This window comes from Garra rufa, chromosome 10 (assembly GCF_049309525.1).
Source record: "Garra rufa chromosome 10, GarRuf1.0, whole genome shotgun sequence".
In the NCBI taxonomy this organism is placed as follows: Eukaryota; Metazoa; Chordata; class Actinopteri; order Cypriniformes; family Cyprinidae; genus Garra; species Garra rufa.
In genome coordinates this window covers 39,970,513-39,992,186 of record NC_133370.1, presented here as the reverse complement: position 1 = coordinate 39,992,186, position 21,674 = coordinate 39,970,513, and the positions used below count along the sequence as shown (strand labels likewise).

Genomic DNA, 21,674 nt, shown 5'->3' with positions numbered 1-21,674 from the left:
GTGTACCTGAAAATTAAAATGCTGTCACGATTTACTCACCCTTGTGTCATTCCAAACCAGAATGACTTTCTTTTGTGAAATACAAAAAAAAAGAAAAGAAAAAAGAATGTTTTAATTTTCAACTGTTTTGGTCCATATCATTTTTAAAATATCTTCTTTTTGCCCCCAAAAAGTCATACAGGTTTAAAACAAAATGAGGGTGAATAAATGATGACAGGATTAGTTTTTTTTTTCTCACAATTGTGGGATATACACTCACAAATGCTAGTTATAAAGCCAGCATTACTTTTTTTTCTCAGAAGTGCGTGGTATAAACTTGCAATTGTGGGTTATAAAGTCAGTTCAATTCAGACTTTTTTTCTTGCAATTGCAAGTTTATCTCTCAAGAGTTGTGAGATATAAACTTACAATTGCAAGAAAAAAAGTCGGAATTGTGAAACAAAGTCATAATTCTGAGAAAAAAAAAGAAGGCAGAATTGAGTTAGTGTCATGCAATTCGGAGAAAAAAAGTCAGAATAATGAAATGTAAACTCACAATTATGAGATAAAAAGTCGGAATTCCATAGATTTCTCATCTCAGTTTTGTGAGAAAAAAAGTCTGAATTGTAAGAAAAGGTAAGCAACTTTTTATCTCGCAAATCTGACTTTTTTTTTTTCTCAGAAATGTGAGATATGACTTCGCAATTCCGGTAAAAATCCGGTCTTTTTCCCCTCTCAGAACTGGCAATTGCAAGTTTATATCTCAATTCTGAGAAAAAAAAGTCAGCTGTGAGATATAAACTAACAATTGCAAGAAAAAAGTCTGTATTATGAAATAAAGTCACAATTCTGAGAAAAAAAGAAGGCGGAATTGAGTTAGTATCATGCAATTCGGAGAAAAATTCGGAATTGTGATATTTAAACTCAAAATTATGAGAAAAAAGTCAAAATTGTGAGATAAAAAAAGTCGCAATTTCATAGAAAAAAGTCGCAATTCCATAGATTTCTCATCTCAGTTTTGTGAAAAAACAAAGGCAGTCCGAATTGTAATAAATAAAAATAAAATGTAAGCAACTTTTTATCTCACAATTCTGAATTTTTTTCTAAAAAATGCATAATACAAACTCACAATTCTAACATTTTTCTCACAATTGTGGGATATACACTCACAAATGCTAGTTATAAAGCCAACATTACTATTTTTTTACTCAGAATTCCGTGGTATAAACTTGCAATTGCGGGTTATAAAGTCAGAATTGCAAGTTTATATGTCACAATTCTTACTTTATAACACAACTGCGAGTTATTTTATATCTTGCAACTCTGACTTTTTTTTTCTCCGAATTGTGAGATATAAATTCGCAATTCTGCTAAAAATATCATTTTATCCCCCTCTCACAACTGGATTTTATAACTTGCAATTACAAGTTTATATCTCAATTCTGAGAAAAAAAAGTCAGAGTTGCGAGATATAAACTTACAATTGCAAGAAAAAAGTCTGAATTGTGAAATAAAGTTACAATTCTGAGACAAAAAAGAAGGCAGAACTGAGTTAGTATCATGCAATTCAGAGAAAAAAGTCGGAACTGTGATTTGTAAACTCGCAACTTTGAGAAAAAAGTCGTAATTGTGAGATAAAAAGTCGACATTCCATAGATTTCTCATCTCAGTTTTGTGAAAAAAAAAAAAAAATGGCAGCTGTGGTTGCCAGAATGTTACTGTAAAACACACAGTAGCAACGTTTTAGGTTTTAAATTTATTTTTAGAATTTAAATTCACTTAAATTTACATTTAAATACCGTCATTTTAATAACTGATATAATGTTAATATACCAACCTATTGAAGTACTGAAATCTGGGTAACACTTCATTTTACGATTTCTTAACTAGTTGCTTATTAGCATGCATATTACTAGAATATTAGCCATTTATTAGTACTAATTAAGCACATATTAATCTTTTATTCTACATGATCTTATTCTACATCCTTAATCCTACCCAATACCTAAACTTAACAACTACATTACTAACTATTAATAACCAGCAAATTAAGAATTTATTGAGGGAAAAGTTGTAGTTAATAGTGAATAAGTGTTCCCTATTCTAAAGTGTTACCGAAATCGAAATCTGTTTCTTACCTTTGTAATAGACTGACCACCAAAAGCATGCTGAGAAAAGATGAGAGCCCATCACAAGCAGCTTTTAAATACTAACTTTGTGTACTTAAGGTACACAAACACTAAACACCATCATGGTAACATGCATGAAACTGAGATAATGCAATAAACAATTCAAATTTAAAATCCAACGCTAAAACTTCTACATTCTTTTTCACTTCTGAAAACAGTATACTACCGTAAAATTAAAAGCAATGTCCAGTACAGTTATATAGCACTTACCGTTAAACATTTAACAGGTTTTTACTGTAGCATTTTTACAGTCTTTTACCGTTAAACTCACAGTCATTTTTTTTACAGTGTACACAGATGTTTGAACTCACTGCACTTGAAGTTGAGAATGACAGTCTGGCAGCTAACACACTCCATTAGCCTCCGGAGAACCCAAATTTCCTTTATAGTCTTTATCTTCTTCTTCCTTGTGTTCCTGCCCTTGTGTGATTTCTTCTTGTCCTTCGCTGCCATGTAATTTGGGTTAGCTTTGAAGGTACAGTTCTCTGACAGCTCCGATTGACGTGAGGTTAATGGTCTGACACACCAGTGACCTTCTTCCATTCTTTTTTATGACCAAGCTGTATCTCTGTATTTTTCTTTGAGAGTGTATCTCTGAACTCTTTCCTGGTTTGAGCATTACTGATGTAGTTAATGTTGTATTTTTTTCTCTGTCCCTTTGCACGATGGTATCTCTTCAGCCTCAGTTTAAATTTCCCCACCAGAAGGTGATGGTCTGAGGCTGCGTCTGCCCCCTGTCTTGTCCTGACATCTTCCATTGTTCTTCTAAACTTTTTGTTTATGCAAATATGGTCAATTTGCTTTTCTGTGACATGATCTGGTGACACCCAGGTTGTTTTCTGGATTGTCTTGTGGGGAAATACACTCCTTCCTATTACTAAATTGTTATTCACACAGGTCTCAGCAAACCTCTCGCCATTATCATTCATGGTCCCCACTCCATGCTTACCCATTACAGACTCATACCCCTCATTTTGGGCTCCAATCTTTGCGTTGAGGTCCCCCATCAGAATAATGAGGTCTCTGTTTCCAACATTACTGAGAAGGTGGTTTAAGCTGTCATAAAACCTCTCCGTAGCCTCGTCATCTGCTTCATTTGTGGGTGCATAGCACTGAATGATGTGGGCTTTCACTCTCTTGTTGCTAGTGTTGAAGGTTGCTGAGATAATGCAGTTAGCGTCTTCCTGGTCTCTTTTGTCATCATGATAGCCACCCCCTCGGTATGGCTTGCTGTTTCTTCTTCATGTCCAGAATAGATAATAGACCGGCCACTGGTTAAATTGACCTCACCTGACTGTGTCCATCGAGTTTCTGCCAGGCCCAGTACTGTAAGGTTGTAGCGCTCCATTTCCTTGGCAATGATAGCAGCCTTGCCAGCCTGGTACATGGTTCTGATGTTCCATGTCCCCACGGTTATGGGTTTTCTTGGCGTCAGAAGGTTTCAGCCTACCAGCTCCCTTTCGGGTTGGGCTGGTAAGCGTCATAGTCCCTATTACTGGGGCACCCTCTTTGGCCATGTGAGTGATTTGTTTTTTCTTCGTCCGCGTTTCTGCAACTAGAATGTGTTTTACAGGGTTGGGTAGTTAACCCAACGCCCAACCCCCAACCTGGAGGGCCAGCTGCTGCTTTTCGTCTGGCCTCTACTCTAGAAACCTGTCCGGCATGGTTGGACCTACCGAAAAGAATGGACAATAAACAAAGAATGGGAAAACTTAAAAACGGCATGGACCTCAACATGTGTGGAGGTTTTGGGGAGAAGACTGCAAAACCACAAAGACTGAATAACTCCAAGAATTTTACCTTAAACAACGCTGCACTATTGGAGGTAGAATTCTTTACCTACCTAGGCAGTGTGGTGGACATAACTGGAGGGACGAATGCAGATATTAGAAGCAGAATTAACAAAGCAAGAGTGGTATTCAACATGCTCAGAAATATCTGGAGCTCAAAGAACATCTCTACAACCACTAAGATACGCATCTTCAACTCCAACGTGAAACAGGTGATGCTTTATGGGTCTGAAACATGGAGAACAACAAAACACACAACACACAGGCTGCAAACCTTCACCAATACCTGTCTCAGAAGAATGCTAAACATCTGGTTGAAAGACAAAGTGAGCAATGTGGACTTGTGGAGAAGAACAAATCAGGATCCCATAGATGTACAAATACAGAAAAGAAAATGGAGTTGGGTTGGTCACACTCTTAGAAAACCTGCCACAGACATCACCCGTCAAGCCCTGAGATAGAACCCTCAGGGGAAAAGGAAACGAGGTCGCCCCAGGAACAGCTGGAGAAGAAGTATAGAGGCAGAAATGTCTGAAAGTGCGCTGAACTGGGGAGAGATCGAACAGAAAGCCACCAACAGAGTGAAATGGAGGTTGTTCGTCAGCGGCCTATGCACCCAAGAGGAGCAAAGGGCTTAAAGAAAGAAAGAAGACACCAGTGACCTGGTAAGTCATTTTCTCACTTTTCACTTCTTTAAATGTGATTTACTATCTCACAGTATGCGAAAATAGCTCCCCATGGCACATTCAAATAGAGGGAAGAATGTCACCATGAATGTCAAGATTTTGCTTAACTTTTATATTCCAGTCTTTAGGCAGCAACCAGTATTTAAAAAGGCACAAAGCCTTCTCACTGAAAATTTCATTTTCAGCCTCATACTAATTCACTTGCTAAAAGAAAGAAAAATCGCAAAGCACAAGTACATTCTGTACTTTCAGATAATATTAGTGAAATAAAAGGCCACTTAAGTATACAGTGCACAGAGAGTACATTTTATACCTTTAAAAAGTAAATCATGTTATAATGTCAAAAGGTTTTATATAATAGTTCTTTTTAAATTCTATTTTAATAATAAGTACACTTATTAAAGCACACTTGACTAAAGTACGTTATTATAATTTTGAGTGTAGGAACACAAAATATACCTTGAATATGTTTGCTAGTAGATGGACCTTAAGTTTTGCTTTTGAACAACAGTTTTGTAAAATATCTTCTTTTATGCTCCTCAGAAGAAATAAAGGTTTAGAATGACATGAGGGTGAGTAAATGATGACAGACTTTTTATGAAGCTTCCTCTGAGTAATCAAATATTCCTCTGGGATGGAATGGCATTCTCTCTGCTCTCTGATTGGCTTTCGGTTGAGGGAGGAAATGAATCCTATTCAGTGCAGTAGAAATAAACACATCCTCATTTGCACTCATGCATAAACTAATAAGAACACCATTCCTCATCTATACATCACACCACAGAACGTCACTGCAGATGTACATCTTTGCAACTGAAACATTAAAAGATTTAAATGTGCAGCTTTGAGAGTGAGAGTAGTACAAGAGCAAATGCTATTTAACATTTGCAATTTATATGTTGCTTGTAAAAATATATTTGAATTACCATCAAAGAGGTTATTGCAAAGTGGAAGTGCCATTTCATTTTCAAACTTTGGTTTGAATATGAAATACAAAAATGAATAAATAAAATAAATCTTAAGCCTCATGGGAGTTCAATAACAAATCATAACAAGCCAAACCATTACAACATTAACTGTTTGGCTTTCCTTGCATGATGAGAAAATAAATTCACATTAATAGGAAATGGCATACAGCTTATTCCACTTGATTATTGCAGTGTGCTTGTGGTGCCGCAGATGGGAGAGATTAATTAATTCATCTCACCTGAGCCATGTCTGAATCACATCCAGCCATCTGAAATGCCAGCAGATTTAACACAATCCTCTTCACTTTATACTGGACTAACACATTTTATTAAAAAAGTACCTCACGACAGCCTTCACCTACAGTATTAATTAAATGTTTAAACTAATTAAAAGATACAATAAAGTTACTCCGACTAAATTAAATGCTTTAAACTGATCAAAGATTATCACATGGTGCTTTTAGGTAAGCCTTAATTTTAAACCTAAAAATATTTAAAGGGTTCGTCAGATGCCTATTTTCCACAAGCTGATATGATTCTTTAGGGTCTACAGAAAAAGTCTACAACATACTTTGGTTAAAGGGGTCCTATTATGCTATTTGTTTTGTTTTGGGGGTGCACTAGAACATGCTCTCATGCTTGGTGGTTCGAAAAACGCATTATTTTTCACATAATTTACATTATTACAATAGCTTTATTTGCAGGCTGGCACAAATGGCTTGATTAGTTCCAGGTTTGATGAAGGTCCGCCTTCTGAAAAACGAAATGGGTTGTGATTGGTTAGCAGCCCCACTGCATTGCAATTGGCTTAGACAGCGTTTCAGTACTGCCACGCCCCTTCCCAAAGCAGCAAGTTTCGTGTACAACTGCGCAAGCTAGATTAAAGTGTTCCTTACGTTTTAAATATGGATATTTTTTCTTACAAAAACACATCGGATACTGCACACGTCAACGGCGTGGCTCCAGCATGGCTACCGGAGCAGTTTGCAGACACTTTAGTCAGGCCCAATCCCAATTCTATTTTCTTCCCCTTCGCCTACCCCTCGCCCCTTCCCCTTGTCCCTTGAAACAAAGTGTAAAGGGGAAGGGCTAAAATATTTCCCCTAAAAAAATGGGACACCACTACAACACTGTTATACATCATCATAGGTTGTCGCTAGTTCCTAATGTTACGTCAGAGGACATGCGCAGATGTTTATCACTCATTCCAAGATGTCAAAATGTTGTCATGTTGCAAAAAGTACAAATGTACGGTGTACGCACCGTTCATTCACATGTGGCCGTAAGCAAAACAAACAACGCATTATCACATGCGCGGCAAATTGCTAATCAGTGTAGTGGTGCCTGGAGAAGTATATATGCTTCATTTGTGAATTTCGTTTTGAACTTTCTATTTGAACGCATTCGTTTTCTGGATCCTTGGACTAAAATGTTTACAGGGGTTCACTGGTTTAAGAAATTTCTGATCGTAAAAATCAGCTTCTTTTTATTTGTAAGGTATCGTTTTTATTATTATGTACTGATTTAAATTACTGGTGCGGTGAGCGGGCGCAGTTGCATTAGGCGCAATCATCAAATACATTTCAAAGCAAGCCGGCTCCACGGTCCTGACTGCATCATCACTGCCTTTATTGGGTGTTTTTAGCGAATATTTACATTTATTCACATGACTGGATGTTGTGGACTGCTATGATTTTGGCGAATGCAGGACACTGAATAATGCGCATCAGAGGGGATTTAAAAAGTGGAAGTGTGTATACACCGTATACGTTACCTGCGTACACCCTTCTCTACACCACCGTTGCAAATTGCAGTGCCACTGGTCTTTCATGTTTCTAACATGCAGTCAAGTGTATATGACATAAAAATATATTTTGTAATATCGTGCAATCAGTGCTATCTGCTAGCAAACTTTAGCGATTTTTTTGCAAACGTTTATTTACAAAACAACACCGTAAACACAAACACAAGGTAATATACATATAATGAAACATTGTCATGAAAATCCTTATTAAAGGCAAAAATTACTTATATTTACGAGTCTGCTTGCTCGAGTGAGCAGCCATGTTGGAAATTTCTCTTAGCCCTTCGTTTGAAGTGAGGTCCTGAAAAATCTTCGTTTGGAGGGCTATCTGGCTATCTTACCCCTACCCCTCCAACCAAAAGAGAAATGAGACACCCCTACCCCTTCACGTGAACGCGCCAAACGGAGGGGTAGGGCTAAGTGTAGGGGTAAGGGGTAGAATTGGGATTGAGCCTCAATGCGCCCGTTTATACGAATCGCCCTGCTGCTCGCTGAAGCATCCCAGAAGCGGCTGTCCATGCTACATCGCTAAAGTTAGTCCCTCCCCACCCGCCAACGATTCAAATTTCCATAGGCTGGATTTATTTGAATGATATTCTAATGATCCACATTGTGAAATCATAGCATCCAGAAAACAAACGCTGTAGTCCAAAGGAGCAATTCGTTGTAGTTTTTGAAAAGGGATCTCCCTTTGGAGTGGACTTTGAGATTGGTAACTTTGTTGATGTTTTTTATGCCCAAACATACACACCACACACTGGGTAAAATTTAAAAAGTGGAAAAGCATAATAGGACCCCTTTAAAATTTCTCAATGGTAGTGTAAAACAACACTCTTTTTCCTCTTCTCGAAAACAGCTCTGTTCACAGCGACCCGTTTTGGTGCATGCCTTTAAATGCTAATGAGCTACTAATGCTCACCCCGCCCCTCACTTCCATTCTTGCGTTAAAACCACCATTTTTATTCATGCAGTTATAACTGCTCATAAACGATTTAAAATATGTGATACGTCATGTGTAAATGACGTTATTAGTCATTCACAAACACCTTTATAAACTCTCTACAAAGACAACCTTAATGTTGTACAGTGGATGAGACAAAGTGACCATTGCAAATCATTTGAACTTTCAGTATGTCATAAATAGCACCCAGTGCCGCATCCAGTGTAGACAGCATCACAGCATTATAATGAGTTCTACAGCATTTTGTCGCACCATTCACATCAGGTGTAAAAAAAACAAAAGTAATCCACTGCTTCTGCAGAGGCTCAGATGTCGGGAGTAAATAATGACTGCTGTGTTCATTACATCCAACAACAAAACAATCGCTTAAGACGACATTCTGCTCCATTCTGCAATGGCAGACTGTTAACAGCTTACTCAGGGCGGGTCAATGGTTTAATGCCAGTGTCAGTCAACAATTGTGGGAGGGGCTTGAATAGCTTGATCTGAGACACTGCTTATGATTTATTGGGATTTAAAAAAAACACTGGATGGATTTTTATCATAACAGAGTGGTTCTGAGATACATAAAATGTGCAATTAATGGTCTGAACTCCTCTTCAGTGAAAAAAGAGACCAACAACAGAAACTAAACAACAAAAATTAGTCATTAGGAAATCCTGAAACATTAACACATACCCAGTGACATTTACATAGCATCGACACCTGTTTTATATCAAAATATGATTTCAAAAGAGGTTTTGAAAAAAGGCCGTGGTCCAACTTTATATTAGGTATCTCTAACTACTATGTACTGTATGTACGTCAAAAATAATTAATCATTAGGTACAATGTGGTCATGAGTTTATGTTGTATTGCAAATTGCTTACCTGGACAGGTTTGGTGGTATGGTTAGTTTTAAATGTGGGTTAAGTTGTAGGAGTAAGGTCAACACAGTACAATGTAAAAACATGTAAACAATAAGTGCTTTGTATTAAATTGAAGTATATAGTAGTCAAAGACACTTAATATAAACTGGGTCCAACATTGTTACTAAAGGATGAGGCAGTTAAAAAGTATATTGGACCAAATAGCAATCCCACAGCTTGGTAGTAAAAATTTAGCACTGTCACCCATTTCATTCTCAGAGTCAGAGAAAGTGTGAAATGAAAATTGAATAATGCCTGTGTTTAGAAAAAAAAATCTAAATAAGTAGATGAATAAATACAGAGATTTGTGGAACTTTTTTTTTGTAAGATTTTGATGTTGATCAAAAATACAGTAAAAACAGCAATATTGTGAAAAATCATTACAATTTTAAATAGCTGGTAACAGCCAACATTAACACAATGTTATTTATTCATGTGATGGCAAAGATGATTTTTTTAACAGCTGCTTAATAGCTGCTTAATATTTATGTGGAAACCGATACAGTATTAAGATTCCTTGATGAACGTAACATTGAAAAGAACAGCATTTTTTTTTAATCAAAATATTGTAACATTATAATGTCTTACTGTCATTTTTGATCAATCTAATGCATCCTTGCTTTAAAAAGTGTGTGTGTGTCTACTGACCTAAAATGTTTGCAAGGTAAATACATTAGCTAGAATGTAGCTAAAATAAATCACAAAGTCACGGTATAGAAACAAAAGAAATGAAATAAATGCAACGCCTCCAGTCAGTGTTTGTTAAGCTCATGTTTGCCAGTGAAGGTAGTGCAGCTGACAGCCACACTGTCTGAGTCCAGCTTTATTTACACTCAGCTGAGATGGTCTTCCAAAGCGGAAGTCCACACAACACTAGAGCTGTCAATCAACCGTCAGTTAATTAAATCTCCTCAACCCACTGCGGCTTTAGACAGGACAAGAATGTAGAATTGATGTGAAGGGAAAAAAAGTATTTCTCTCACATCCAGGTTCAGTGGGTTTCCCAAGGCCAGTATGATTATGAAGAGTAATGTTTGTGTGTCATCTCCCGCGTAAACGCTTCATTTGAGAGTGAAGCGGATCAATGCAGGCTGCACGCCGTGAATGAAAAACGTACTCCTGTCTGGTTGTTGAGAAGTGTGTGAATGTGTATCACACACCTGCATCCCCAAACACCTGCTCATACTGGTATATCATCTCACATGAGAGAGAAGAGCTTCCACTCTGTTTAAATGAGTATGGATGACTTGTTTTTCACTATATCAAGATTAAATATACATTTTTCTCCAGTTGCTGCTGTGACATGCCAGTCTCTGCTGGCACACGAGCAGCTGAAATGTGGGCTAGCAGAGGTGCTGAAGAATGCATTGGCAGATTTCAGCTTATCACAAGCTCTTAAAGCTTGGATATTCTTTAGCTACAGCTGGGTGTTTTTCTCATTAAAGGGACAGTTCACACTAAAATGAAAACTCTACCCACCCCATTTTGTTTCAAACCCCTTTTTTCTTTCTAAGGGTTTAGTCAACACCATTTTCAATTAAAAACAGAACAGAATTTTTTTAACTTTTTTTCTAGCAAACTATTGAGATGTGGTCATTAAATGGCTTTACTAAGGTACATGCAACTTTACGTGACAAGCTTCTTTATTGACATCTTTCCACATTTGAAAAATTTGAGTGATTACATATGACATGATACATTTATTATTCTTTCAACAAACCTTCTGATGTTCATTCATGTTTCTTTTGTGCTATAACTAGTAATAAAGAGGAAGAAATGATCAGGTCAATGCGCTTTATGTTAAATTGAGGCAACTACAGCTGTTGCGCCACATTAAAGAGCGACCTTTATTGTTTAAATTTAATGTTAAATTTGACTGAATCTGAAAACTGAGACTTTGTTTAATCTAAAAAGTAACTAATGACAAAGCTTATTGGGATTAATTGGGATGTTGCATCAACAGAAAACTCTAAACGATTAAATCTTGGAATTTAAGAATTAATATTCTTAACCCAGCCCTACTGTTTTGTTAATTTTCTGACCTAGACAGCCCCAGTCCATATCCACTTACATTTTACATAAAAGGTAGAGCTGCCCACTGATAGTCGACTAACCGTTAGTTAACGAGAAGAAGCTTAGTCAACCAAAATTGTATTAGTTGCTTAGTCACAGAAAAAAGATATAAAAATTAAATCCACGAGAAGTGGCGAAGTCATGCAGTCCGTGACGGACAGATGGTTAGCGGCTGGCACATTGGGCAGGACATCCAAACGCTCACCTATCATTCATCGTCCTCAAATGTATGTATGTACCAGCAACTTCACATGCCACTCAATCTAATGTTAACATATAAAAATGTGCGCTATTCAAGTGTCTAATAGTAGTGCGCTTACTGCATGACAGATAGAGGCGCTGCTGTGGCCACTTGCACTTAAAATACTCAGTCATTTTTGGTCATACAGATAAGAGTAATACATCTTTCGAATCTGAAAGACTCTACGTTTATTTGCGTGCACTCACAATAACAACAAAACATTGCGCTTTTGTAAAATAATGAAAGCAAACAGGATATGCTTTCTGCCGCCTCGGTCACTGTGAACTTGAGCGTGTCAAGAAAAAAAAACTCCCTGTATACTTGCCTTACAGACATGAAAAACACATATATAGAGAGAGAAATGTCTACTTTCAATTAAACCAATCAAATGGAAAACAAATATTCTCAGATTATGTAATCCGTATGAAACTTGCATACAGGCGCATCTACTACTGCGAAGATAATGAGTCAGTGTCATTGACTTCATCTTTTAAGCCAAAAACAAAGAAAGCACTAGTTTATCAACGCATTATTAAATTGTTAATGCATCCTCCTTACTGTTTTGACACATTCATAATCATTCCTTCAGCTGGTAAACTGTGGCAAGCTTTATGCGTGCACCTGAGCATGTATTAAAGGCTCATTATTATGATTTAAATGGTTTATTAATAAACATGTGATCAGTCGAAATAAAACAAAACTACTAGTCGACCAGATAAATCTTTAGTCGAGTCCTAGTAAACAGTCTAAAGTTCTTCTTTTGTGTCAAATAGCTTTGGAACCACATGAGGGTGAGTAAATGATGACAGGATTTCAAGAGAACACATTTAAACACAAGGAAAGCAATACAACTTATAATATTTCTCCAAAAGTTATGTGCCTTTTAAAACAGCAAACTGCTAAATGTCTCTTAAAGATAAAAACAATTCCATCAAGTGTCAGAGTATTTTGGTTTACATGTTTTGTTTTGTTTTTTTTAGCAAGAACTTTACCCCGCAGCCATTTTACAACAGAAAAGAATGAAGTATGAAGTGCCATGCTTGGCATTTCCCAAATGAACCTCTGGATCGGAAACTTTGATTTGACATTTATTGCATCTCTCCTTTCTAAATCCCCTTGCTCCTTGTGATTTTATAGATGTCTCCTAAATCTTATATGTTTCCTATAAATTCCAGATTCAGATTCTGATTAAAAAACGTAATCAGTTTCTAATAACATGTCTTCATTACCTTTGTTTAGTAACTGAAAAGAATTCCCCAGCTTGTTAAATAAGTGGCCCCTCTGGGATCCTGACACATGCTGGATCTAACTGCCTTTAATTTCCGGCCTGTCCCAGATCACCCTATATGCCTGTATTAATTACTCAGAATGATAAAGAGCATGTCTTAATGAAACTGACAGCGCAGGGACCATGTGGTAGATGTGCACCTGGTCAATGCACAGTCCAGGACTCAGTGTATATGCTGCTGGGATTTCCAAAAATGAATCTTAAAATGAGCTCAGGTGTTTCATATAGCCACTTACCTTTTAATCACAAATGTGTCAAAATGATACCAGTCTAACATGCAAGATAAAAGCACATGATCCACTTGATACATACAATATCTACACATATAAGATGGTACATGTTCCCTTCCAAAAAATAAAGAATTCTGTCAACTACAAATAATGTTATCAAATCTTATCCAATTTCCATTGGAATATACTCAATAAGCAATATACTCAAAAATGTTCCTTACTGTGACGATGAGGCCTTTTTCCTGGAAGTATTTGACCAGGGGGATGGCGTTCTGTTTGAAATTAGTCAAGCGCCGATCGATAGCTTTAGGGTTGTCATCTGGGCGACCCTGCTGCTCCGCACGCTTCTCCAGACGCTCCTTCAGACGCTGGTTAGAGCAGGCCAAAAACACCACCAGGTCTGGAGTACAGATCTACAGAGACAGAAAAAAGAAGATGAGTGTCTTAACTAGTAATGTCTAAATTCAAGTTGATATTGATGGATATAGTCACCTTCTGGCAGTCAAGATCAAAGTGACTTGTGGCTCAGTGATCTGTGAAGATGTAGCTATCAAGAGCCACTCTGAGGTCATACGTATAACTCATTTTCAAATACGATTGCCAATCTAAGATGCATTTTGGCCCCTCAAATTATAATGAATGTGTTGATGAGATTGGATGTAGACCACAGGCAAGTAAGCATACATCAGGTGTCTTAGTTGTAACATTCACATGCAAAAAAAGGAAATGCACAGCATTTTGTATGACTGAGGCTTGCGAAATGTCACTGCCTTATTTTAGCTGTTGTACACTTTATTGTGTGCAACAATATTGTTCATTTGCAAAGCAATCCCAGTGAGCAATAGTCGTCATTTCACCGTCTGGGTTGACTGTAAACCTGATATAGTCCAGCTATGTGTAACCCACTTCCAGCCCAAATAACCTTGAATTTGGTTGCATGCCATTTTTGGCAAAATGACTAGTTAGATGTATGATATTCCATCCTGTAAGCAAACTCAGCAGCGTTTACAAGGTTTTATGTTTTTTTTTTTTTTTTCATTTTTTAATTGATGTCTAGTCTAATATTGGGATATGTGTAGACGTCTTTTAAATTTTCACTGACAGCCCAAATACTAATTTGTTTTAGCCTAGACGTCTGGGCTGTGGTTTCACGGCTAATAGACGTCTTTTAGACTAAAAATTGCTTGCTGGGATCTGAGTTGGTTGCTATGGTTACTGACACACTGAAACAATTATCAAAGACTAACAAAAACTCTTAAGATGTGTGATAGCACAGCTAGTTGCGTTGGTGTTCAGTATACAAATATATGCCTTTTCAACAATGCTAATGCTTTTTAATACACACACACACACACACACACACACACACACACACACACACACACACACATACACATACACATCTTGGCTGAAATATTGCAATTTCATTCGCAGCCTCCTTTTCAAGTCTAATAAAATGCTTTAATTATATCTGCTCGAATAGCATGTCATCCGTAATTTTAATTATCTGCTTGTTGTTCAATTAAAGAAAACTAGGGAAAATAAAATACAATACACTGAATGCTTTAATTACATCTTTGGACTTTATCTTTTGTTTATTTGACATTAACTGGCAGCAGGCCTACACTGACATGTGCATTAAGTGTTAACAAAATGATGACATCAAAGGACAGATATTTGATCTGAAATGCACCGTCATCCTCTTAACCACTTGCCTGCTGGAAAGCCTTTTGGGAATGTGTACTTAATTAGTCACTGGAGAGGAAAAAAAGACTACAAATGTCAGTTCATAAAAGCCTGAAAGCCTGTCACAAAACAGAAAAGCAGGCTGATTATCTCAACAGAAGCATGGCAGGCGAAATGTCAGTGAAAGCTGAAACACCGAAATGATTTTTTTTTTTTTTTGCCATTTAAATTAGAATCAGTTCCTACTATTCAATCCAAACTTATCTGTAAAAAGAGATCTAGATATACCAGAGTTCACGTCATTAGTAAAAGTCAACCGATGCGATAACTAAGGTGGGAAAAACTGGCTAATAGCTTTTGAAATCAATAATATGATTCAAATCTTTTTTGCAATCTTTCCACTCAGTCCAATATATGTGAGCCTTGACCACAGAACCAGTCTTAAGTAGCATGGGTATATTTGTAGCTATAGCCAACAATACATAGCATGGGTCAAAATGATCAATTTTTCTTTTATGCCAAAAATTATTTGAATATTAAGTAAAGATCATGTTTCATGAATATATTTTGTAAATGTCCTACCGCAAATATATCCAAACCTAATTTTTGATTAGTAATATGCATTGCTAAGAACTTAATTTGCACAACTTTAAAGGCAAATTTTTCTCAATATTTAGATTTTTTACCGCCATTAGATTCTAGATTTTGAATTACTTTTATCTCGGCCCAATATTGTCCTATGACCCTTACGTTGGTTTATGTAATGTTGACCCATATGACTGGTTTTGTGGTCCAGGGTCACACAGGTATATATGTATATACAAAATAAGCAGCAACATTACAAGCGGCGTGTGCCTCCTTGCTCTCGTTACATCACGAGTGAGGACACACACAGCTTGTGTGTTGTCTGCATGGGAGCGGAGCATGCGGCATCAGCCCTCGAGGAGGCTGGTTGCCCGCATTCTGAGCGCATGCCTTTGCATTTGCTCCGCTCCCGGAAGGCTTCTTCGAGGAGGGAGCCTTCACCAGCGTTCCTCGTGGGTCTGGTCCCGCTTCTGTCGAGGCGGACCGGCAATTGCACTCGTGGGGATCGCAATTGAATCTGGCTGAGTGTATGGAGACGGGCGAGTCCCTATCTTCTGCCTCACCAGCCAGATCTGCTGCCCGCTCTCTGGGATCGGAAGCCCGCTATGCGGTTTCTTCCCCCTGAGGAGGAGGTGGATGTGGAGGGCGTCGATGAGGATTCACCCCCTCATTCTCCCAGTATGAGGAGCTGCTGGAGGTGGTCACTCGTGCCGTTGATACTTTAAATCTGGAGTGGCCGGCCGGGAGACAGGCTGAACCGCAGAGAAGCAAACTGGATGATCGCTTTCTGCGGTCTTGGCCACCACCTCCACGCCGGAGTCTTCCGTTTTTCCCTGACCTCCACACCGAGGTGTCGAGGTCATGGGGAAAACCATACTCTGCGTGCCTCTACAGCCCGTCTGCCGCTCATTATACTAACGTGGCGGGGCTGTCAGAGCATGCGTATAAGGCGATGCCCCGGGTGGAACAGACGCTTGCGGGCTATCTGTCCCCTGACGCGGCACCACCAAGGAGACCGCCCGTGCCATCGGCAGGTCTATGGCAACAATGGTGGCTGCGGAGAGGCACCTGTGGTTGACCTTGTCCAGCATCAAAGTGAAGGACAGGGTCTTCCTCATGGACACCCCGCTCGTGCCTTCGGGTCTGTTCGGCGACGCTGTTGATGCAGTCGTCGACAGACACCAGGAGGCACGACGTCAAGCGGCGGCATTTCAGCAGTTCCTCCCTCGCCGTGCTCCAGCTCAGGGGCTGGACCGCATACTAGCTCCTCATACAGGGAGGCCCAGAAGCAGAGTGTCGCCTCACGTGCTCCCCCCAGTGGTAGGGACCGCGGGCCACGTCAACGCTCTAGGCCTCCTCCTCGCTTCAGCTGAGTTTTTCCCACACTTGTGGGTCACGAGCAGGCTCACTCTCCTGAGGAAGAAGTAAACACTCTCCTGAGGAAGGAGGCCATTGAGGTGGTCCCTCCTCACGAGCGAGAGACCGGGTTCTACAGCCGGTACTTCATTGTTCCCAAGAAGGATGGGGGCTTGAGGCCCATTTTAGATCTACACTTGCTGAACCATAAGGTCATGCGCCTCAAATTCCGTATGCTTACGGTCAAGCAGGTTCTGTCACAAATCAGGTCCGAGGACTGGTTCCTGAGGAAGAGGATTACTCACTGTGAAGCGGTTCCAGAAACTGCTGGGTCTGATGGCAGCTGTGTCCAACATAATTCCTTTTGGCCTGCTGTACATGAGACATCTACAGTGGTGGCTCAAAACCAAGGGGTTCTCCCCGAGGGGAAACCCGCTTTGCATGATCAAGGTCACGCGGCGATGCTTTCGTGCCTTAGACATGTGGAGGAAACCTTGGTTTCTGAATCAGGGCCCGGTGTTGGGAACTCCTTGTCACCGCATCACGCTTGCGACAGATGCATCTCTCACCGGCTGGGGAGCGGTCATGAGTGGCCGCTCCGCCCGCGGTCTGTAGAGAGGCCATCATCTCAAGTGGCACATCAATTGCCTGGAAATGTTGGCTGTGTTTCAGGCTCTGAGACACTTTCTCCTGGACCTAAGAGGTCACCATGTGTTGGTGCGCACCGACAACACAGCGGTGGTCTCTTAAATCAACCTTGTACAAGCTGGCGCACCAGATACTTGTGTGGTCCCAAGGGAAACTCCTCTCGCTGAGAGCAGTTCACATCCCTGGGCATCTCAACTTGGGAGCAGATGTCCTGTCGAGGCAGGGGCTGAGGCCCGGGGAATGGATGCTTCACCCTGCGGTGGTGCAGCAGATCTGGAAGATTTTTGGCCAGGCTCAGGTGGACCTCTTCGTAACTCAGCAGAATGTGCAATGTCCCCTCTGGTTCTCTCTGAGTCATCCAGCTCCCCTGGGACTGGATGCCATGGTACAGACGTGGCCGAGGCTACGCCTGTACGCTTTCCCCCCGATCGCTCTGCTCCCGGGAGTTCTGGCACCGGGACGGGGTCCGACTTCTGTTAGTCGCCCAGTACTGGCCGGGTCAAGTATGGTTCTCAGACCTGATTTCCCTCCTAGACGGCTCCCCCTGGGAGAATCCTGTCAGGACGGATCTCCATTCACAGGCAGGAGGCGACATCGTTCACCCCCGCCCGGAGCTGTGGAAATTATGGGTGTGGCCACTGAGGGGGCACAACTCGTAGCTTCCAGTCTCTCAACCAAGGTTGTTGAGACCATCCTCTAGTCCAGAGCTCCCTCCATGAGGAAACTGTACGCCCTGAAGTGGAGACTCTTCACTTCATGGTGCGGAGACCGCCAGTTTGACCCAGTTAACTGCCCAGTTGGTACAGTACTGGAGTTCTTACAGGCCCGTTCTTACAGGCCCGTCTCTCCACTGGGTTGACCCACTTCACCCTGAAGGTTTACGTGGCAGCCATTTCAGCTTACCAGCTTACTCTTCAATGGGCAGAAACCCCCTGGTTACACGTTACCTCCGCGGTGTGCTGAGGTTGAGGCCTCCAGTACGCTCTCGTGTCCCCACGTGGGACTTGGCTGTGGTGCTAGAGGCTTTGTGTAAGCCTCCCTTTGAACCCTTAGAAGAGATCTCTGATCATCTTCTCACTATTAAGACTGCCTTTTTCTTGGCCATCACGTCTCTTAAGAGGGTTGGGGACCTTCAGGCCCTCTCAGTGGCTCCTCCCTTTATCGACTTTGCGCCTGGCATGGCCAAAGCGTTCCTGTATCCCAAATTGGGATACCTTCCTAAAGTCACCATGGTTGCACCGCGGCCTGTTGTACTGCAGGCTTTTCATCCTCCTCCCTTTCGGGAGCCTGACCAGCAGAACCTTAATTGTATGTGTCCAGTGCGAGCACTGTGGAGGAAGGTTGACCAACATTTGGTCTGTTATGGCCCTCCTAGGAGAGGCCACCTTGCTGCAAAGCCTTCCATAAGTCGGTGGATTGTGGATGCCATCTCGGTAGCCTATGAGTCCTCTGATCTCCCCTCACCTTTGGGAGTCAAGGCTCACTCTACCCGTTCAGTATCTGCCTCGAAAGCTTTCTTCTCGGGATTTTCCCTGGAGGAGATCTGTAACGCTGCGGGTTGGTCCACGCCCCTAACCTTCGCTAGGTTCTATGGCCTAGATCTCAGAGCCTCTCCCGGTTCCTTCGTTCTCTCGCCCTAATCCGGCAGGGACACCCTCAGTATGGCGGCGTGGGCATTCTCGTTCCCAAAGCGTGTCGACGCAGCGTAAGTGACCTGTAAGGGAACGTCTCAGGTTACGTATGTAACCCTAGTTCCCTGAAGGGAACGAGATGCTGCGCCTCGAGGCCATAATTCCGGCATCCCTGCAGCGCTTGTTACTTCCAGAAGCTGACGGTGTTCTTTCCGCACGTGCTTTTAAGCTTCCTGGTCAGTGACGTCATCACGCCGGTGATGTCCCGTGATTCCATTGGACTGATTGCACACATGATTCAGAGCGTGGTCACGCTGGAGGCGTTCCCGAAGCGTTTCGACGCAGCGTCTCGTTCCCTTCAGGGAACTAGGGTTACATACGTAACCTGAGACGTTTTCCAACATGATAATGATCCCAAACACACCACTAAGATGACAATTGCCTCCTGAGTAAGCTGAAGGTGATGGGGTGGCCAAGTATGTCTCCAGACCTTCCATAGAAGCATGCATGTTTCATCCTAAAGAAATTCATAAAGCTAAAGCACAAGTTAAATAGAAAAATTCAGGATGAGTTCCTCTGGGAAGGTGTAAATTGAGGATAAAAATGTCGCTGGGCCTCAGAGGGTTGTCAGCAAATGTCTGGCGTGTTATTCTAAAGGGTATTACACCTAAAAGAACCCTTAGAGCCCCGCCATTTATACCTCCCCATGTGTAATAGACATGACAGACTGCCAATCTACCTAACCGTGATTGTAACCCTCTGAGAAATGTTCCTGTCCCACTCTTCTTACTTGTCTCTCTCTGGAATTAGCCTTTTGATAATCTTCAAAATCTATTAATAGTGTTCTGTTTTTATCTTCTAGTTTCCACTTGTTACCTCAATAATTCCAGTCAGTCATTATCATGCTTTTGTAAATTCTCTTCCATTTTTAGTTTTGTGTTTAATGCACCTATTGAAAAGAGTATCTCACTAAAAATATCTGCATTTACTCACCTTCATGTCTTTCCAAACCTGCATGCTTTTCACACAGCTCTGGAAAAACATGAAATATTTTATTATTTTAGGGTGAACTGTTCCTTTAAGTCTTGCTCTTGTCAGTGCAGTTGAGACTGTTACTATTATGCCCTCAGTCTTAGCACTGTGCTACAAGCCAATTGCACTCAGAAAAATGCTTGATGAAACAACCTCAGGCTTGTAACACGACATTAGCAAAGGCCCTTTAGTGCCGAAAAGAAAGAAAAACATCATGAGTGCAGTATTTTATTTACTTGACAGTAAAGGCCACTAAAACAACAACAAAGACAATAGAAAGACTATGCTGTCTAAAAGAATAAGTCTCAATGAAATGGGTTGTGTCCAACCCTCTAAGGCTGCAGCATAATAGTTGACAAAATGTTAGTTGAAGAGAAGAGGCTTATTCAACCCAATTTTAATGTGATGCTTGGTTGCAGGAAAACTCAATAGAAGGCTGCAAAGACACAGAGTCTGTGATGGACAGATTGTTATGGCTGCTACATATTTATTATTTGTTTTTATGTAATGTACACTGTAGTAGGTTTGTTCTGGTCAATTTGACAGCTGCCCCTGGCCGAGTACCACATACGATTTTAGGTGAATATTACAACACGAGGTACGTGAGCTCATAAAATTAAGCCACACTGTATGTCTGCTTTGTATTCTGTTTAATGATCTGGTAATCCCATTTTCCACCAATTTAACAGTATTCCATGAGTTATTCCACTGGACATGGAATCTTCAGTCTTTCCTCCAAAATTTTACCTATATCTTACCTATTTTCTCAGTATATTATAAACGTTTCTTCCTTTTGTTCTTTACAATGCAAGTCAATGGGGCCCTAAACAAATGGCTCTGTCCATTAATCTTCCTTATTGACTCATTTTGGCTTGCTGAAAATTATTTACTACTCCTAATAATATTAGACTCAGCTCCAGCTACAATGCCTTGCGAAAGTATTCATACCCCTTCATTTTTTTCACGTCTGTTAAGTTGCTGCCTTATGTTAAATTGCTTTAAATTACTTTTTTCCACATCAATTTAGACTCCATACACCATAATGGCAAAGCAAAAAAAAAAAAAAAAAAGTTTAATATCTTTGCAAACTTATTAAAAATAAAAAAAAACTTAAATGATTCCATTGCATAAGTATTCATATCTGGGACAGTTGAAATTTAGCTAGTATTCATATTATTCATATTGCTTGTAGATATTACTACACTTCAAATGGACTCCTTAACAGCTTTCAAGCGACTGCTGAAAACCCATCTTTTTCGACACTATGTGACTATATATATATATATATATATATATATATATAAAAGAGCACTTCCTATGTTGATCTGCCTCCTTAGGATGAATCACTTGCTGTATTCTCAATTGTAAGTCGCTTTGGATAAAAGCGTCTGCTAAATGAATAAATGTAAATGTTAATGTAAATGGGGTTAACCTGTGTCAAAATCAATCAAATAAGTATGATTTGAAAAGGTACAAACATCTTAATAAAAGGTCTAAAGGCTAAAAATGCATATTAGAGCAGAAACCAAGCTCTGATGTCAAAATAACTGTCTGTAGAGCTTGTAGAGCTCAGAGAAAGGATCTGGAAAAACACAGATCTGGGGAAGAGTTCAGAAAAA

General features: G+C 40.2%; 1 protein-coding gene across 1 annotated transcript in view; it reads right to left on the bottom strand.

Moving 5' to 3' along the window:
• Nucleotides 1-21,674, bottom strand: part of ak5 (adenylate kinase 5) — a 118,490-nt gene that overhangs the window by 57,784 nt on the left and 39,032 nt on the right. The window contains exon 6 of the mRNA XM_073849149.1: nt 13,339-13,530. Coding sequence (XP_073705250.1) covers nt 13,339-13,530 — 192 coding nt within the window. The remainder of the gene's footprint in view (nt 1-13,338; nt 13,531-21,674) is intronic.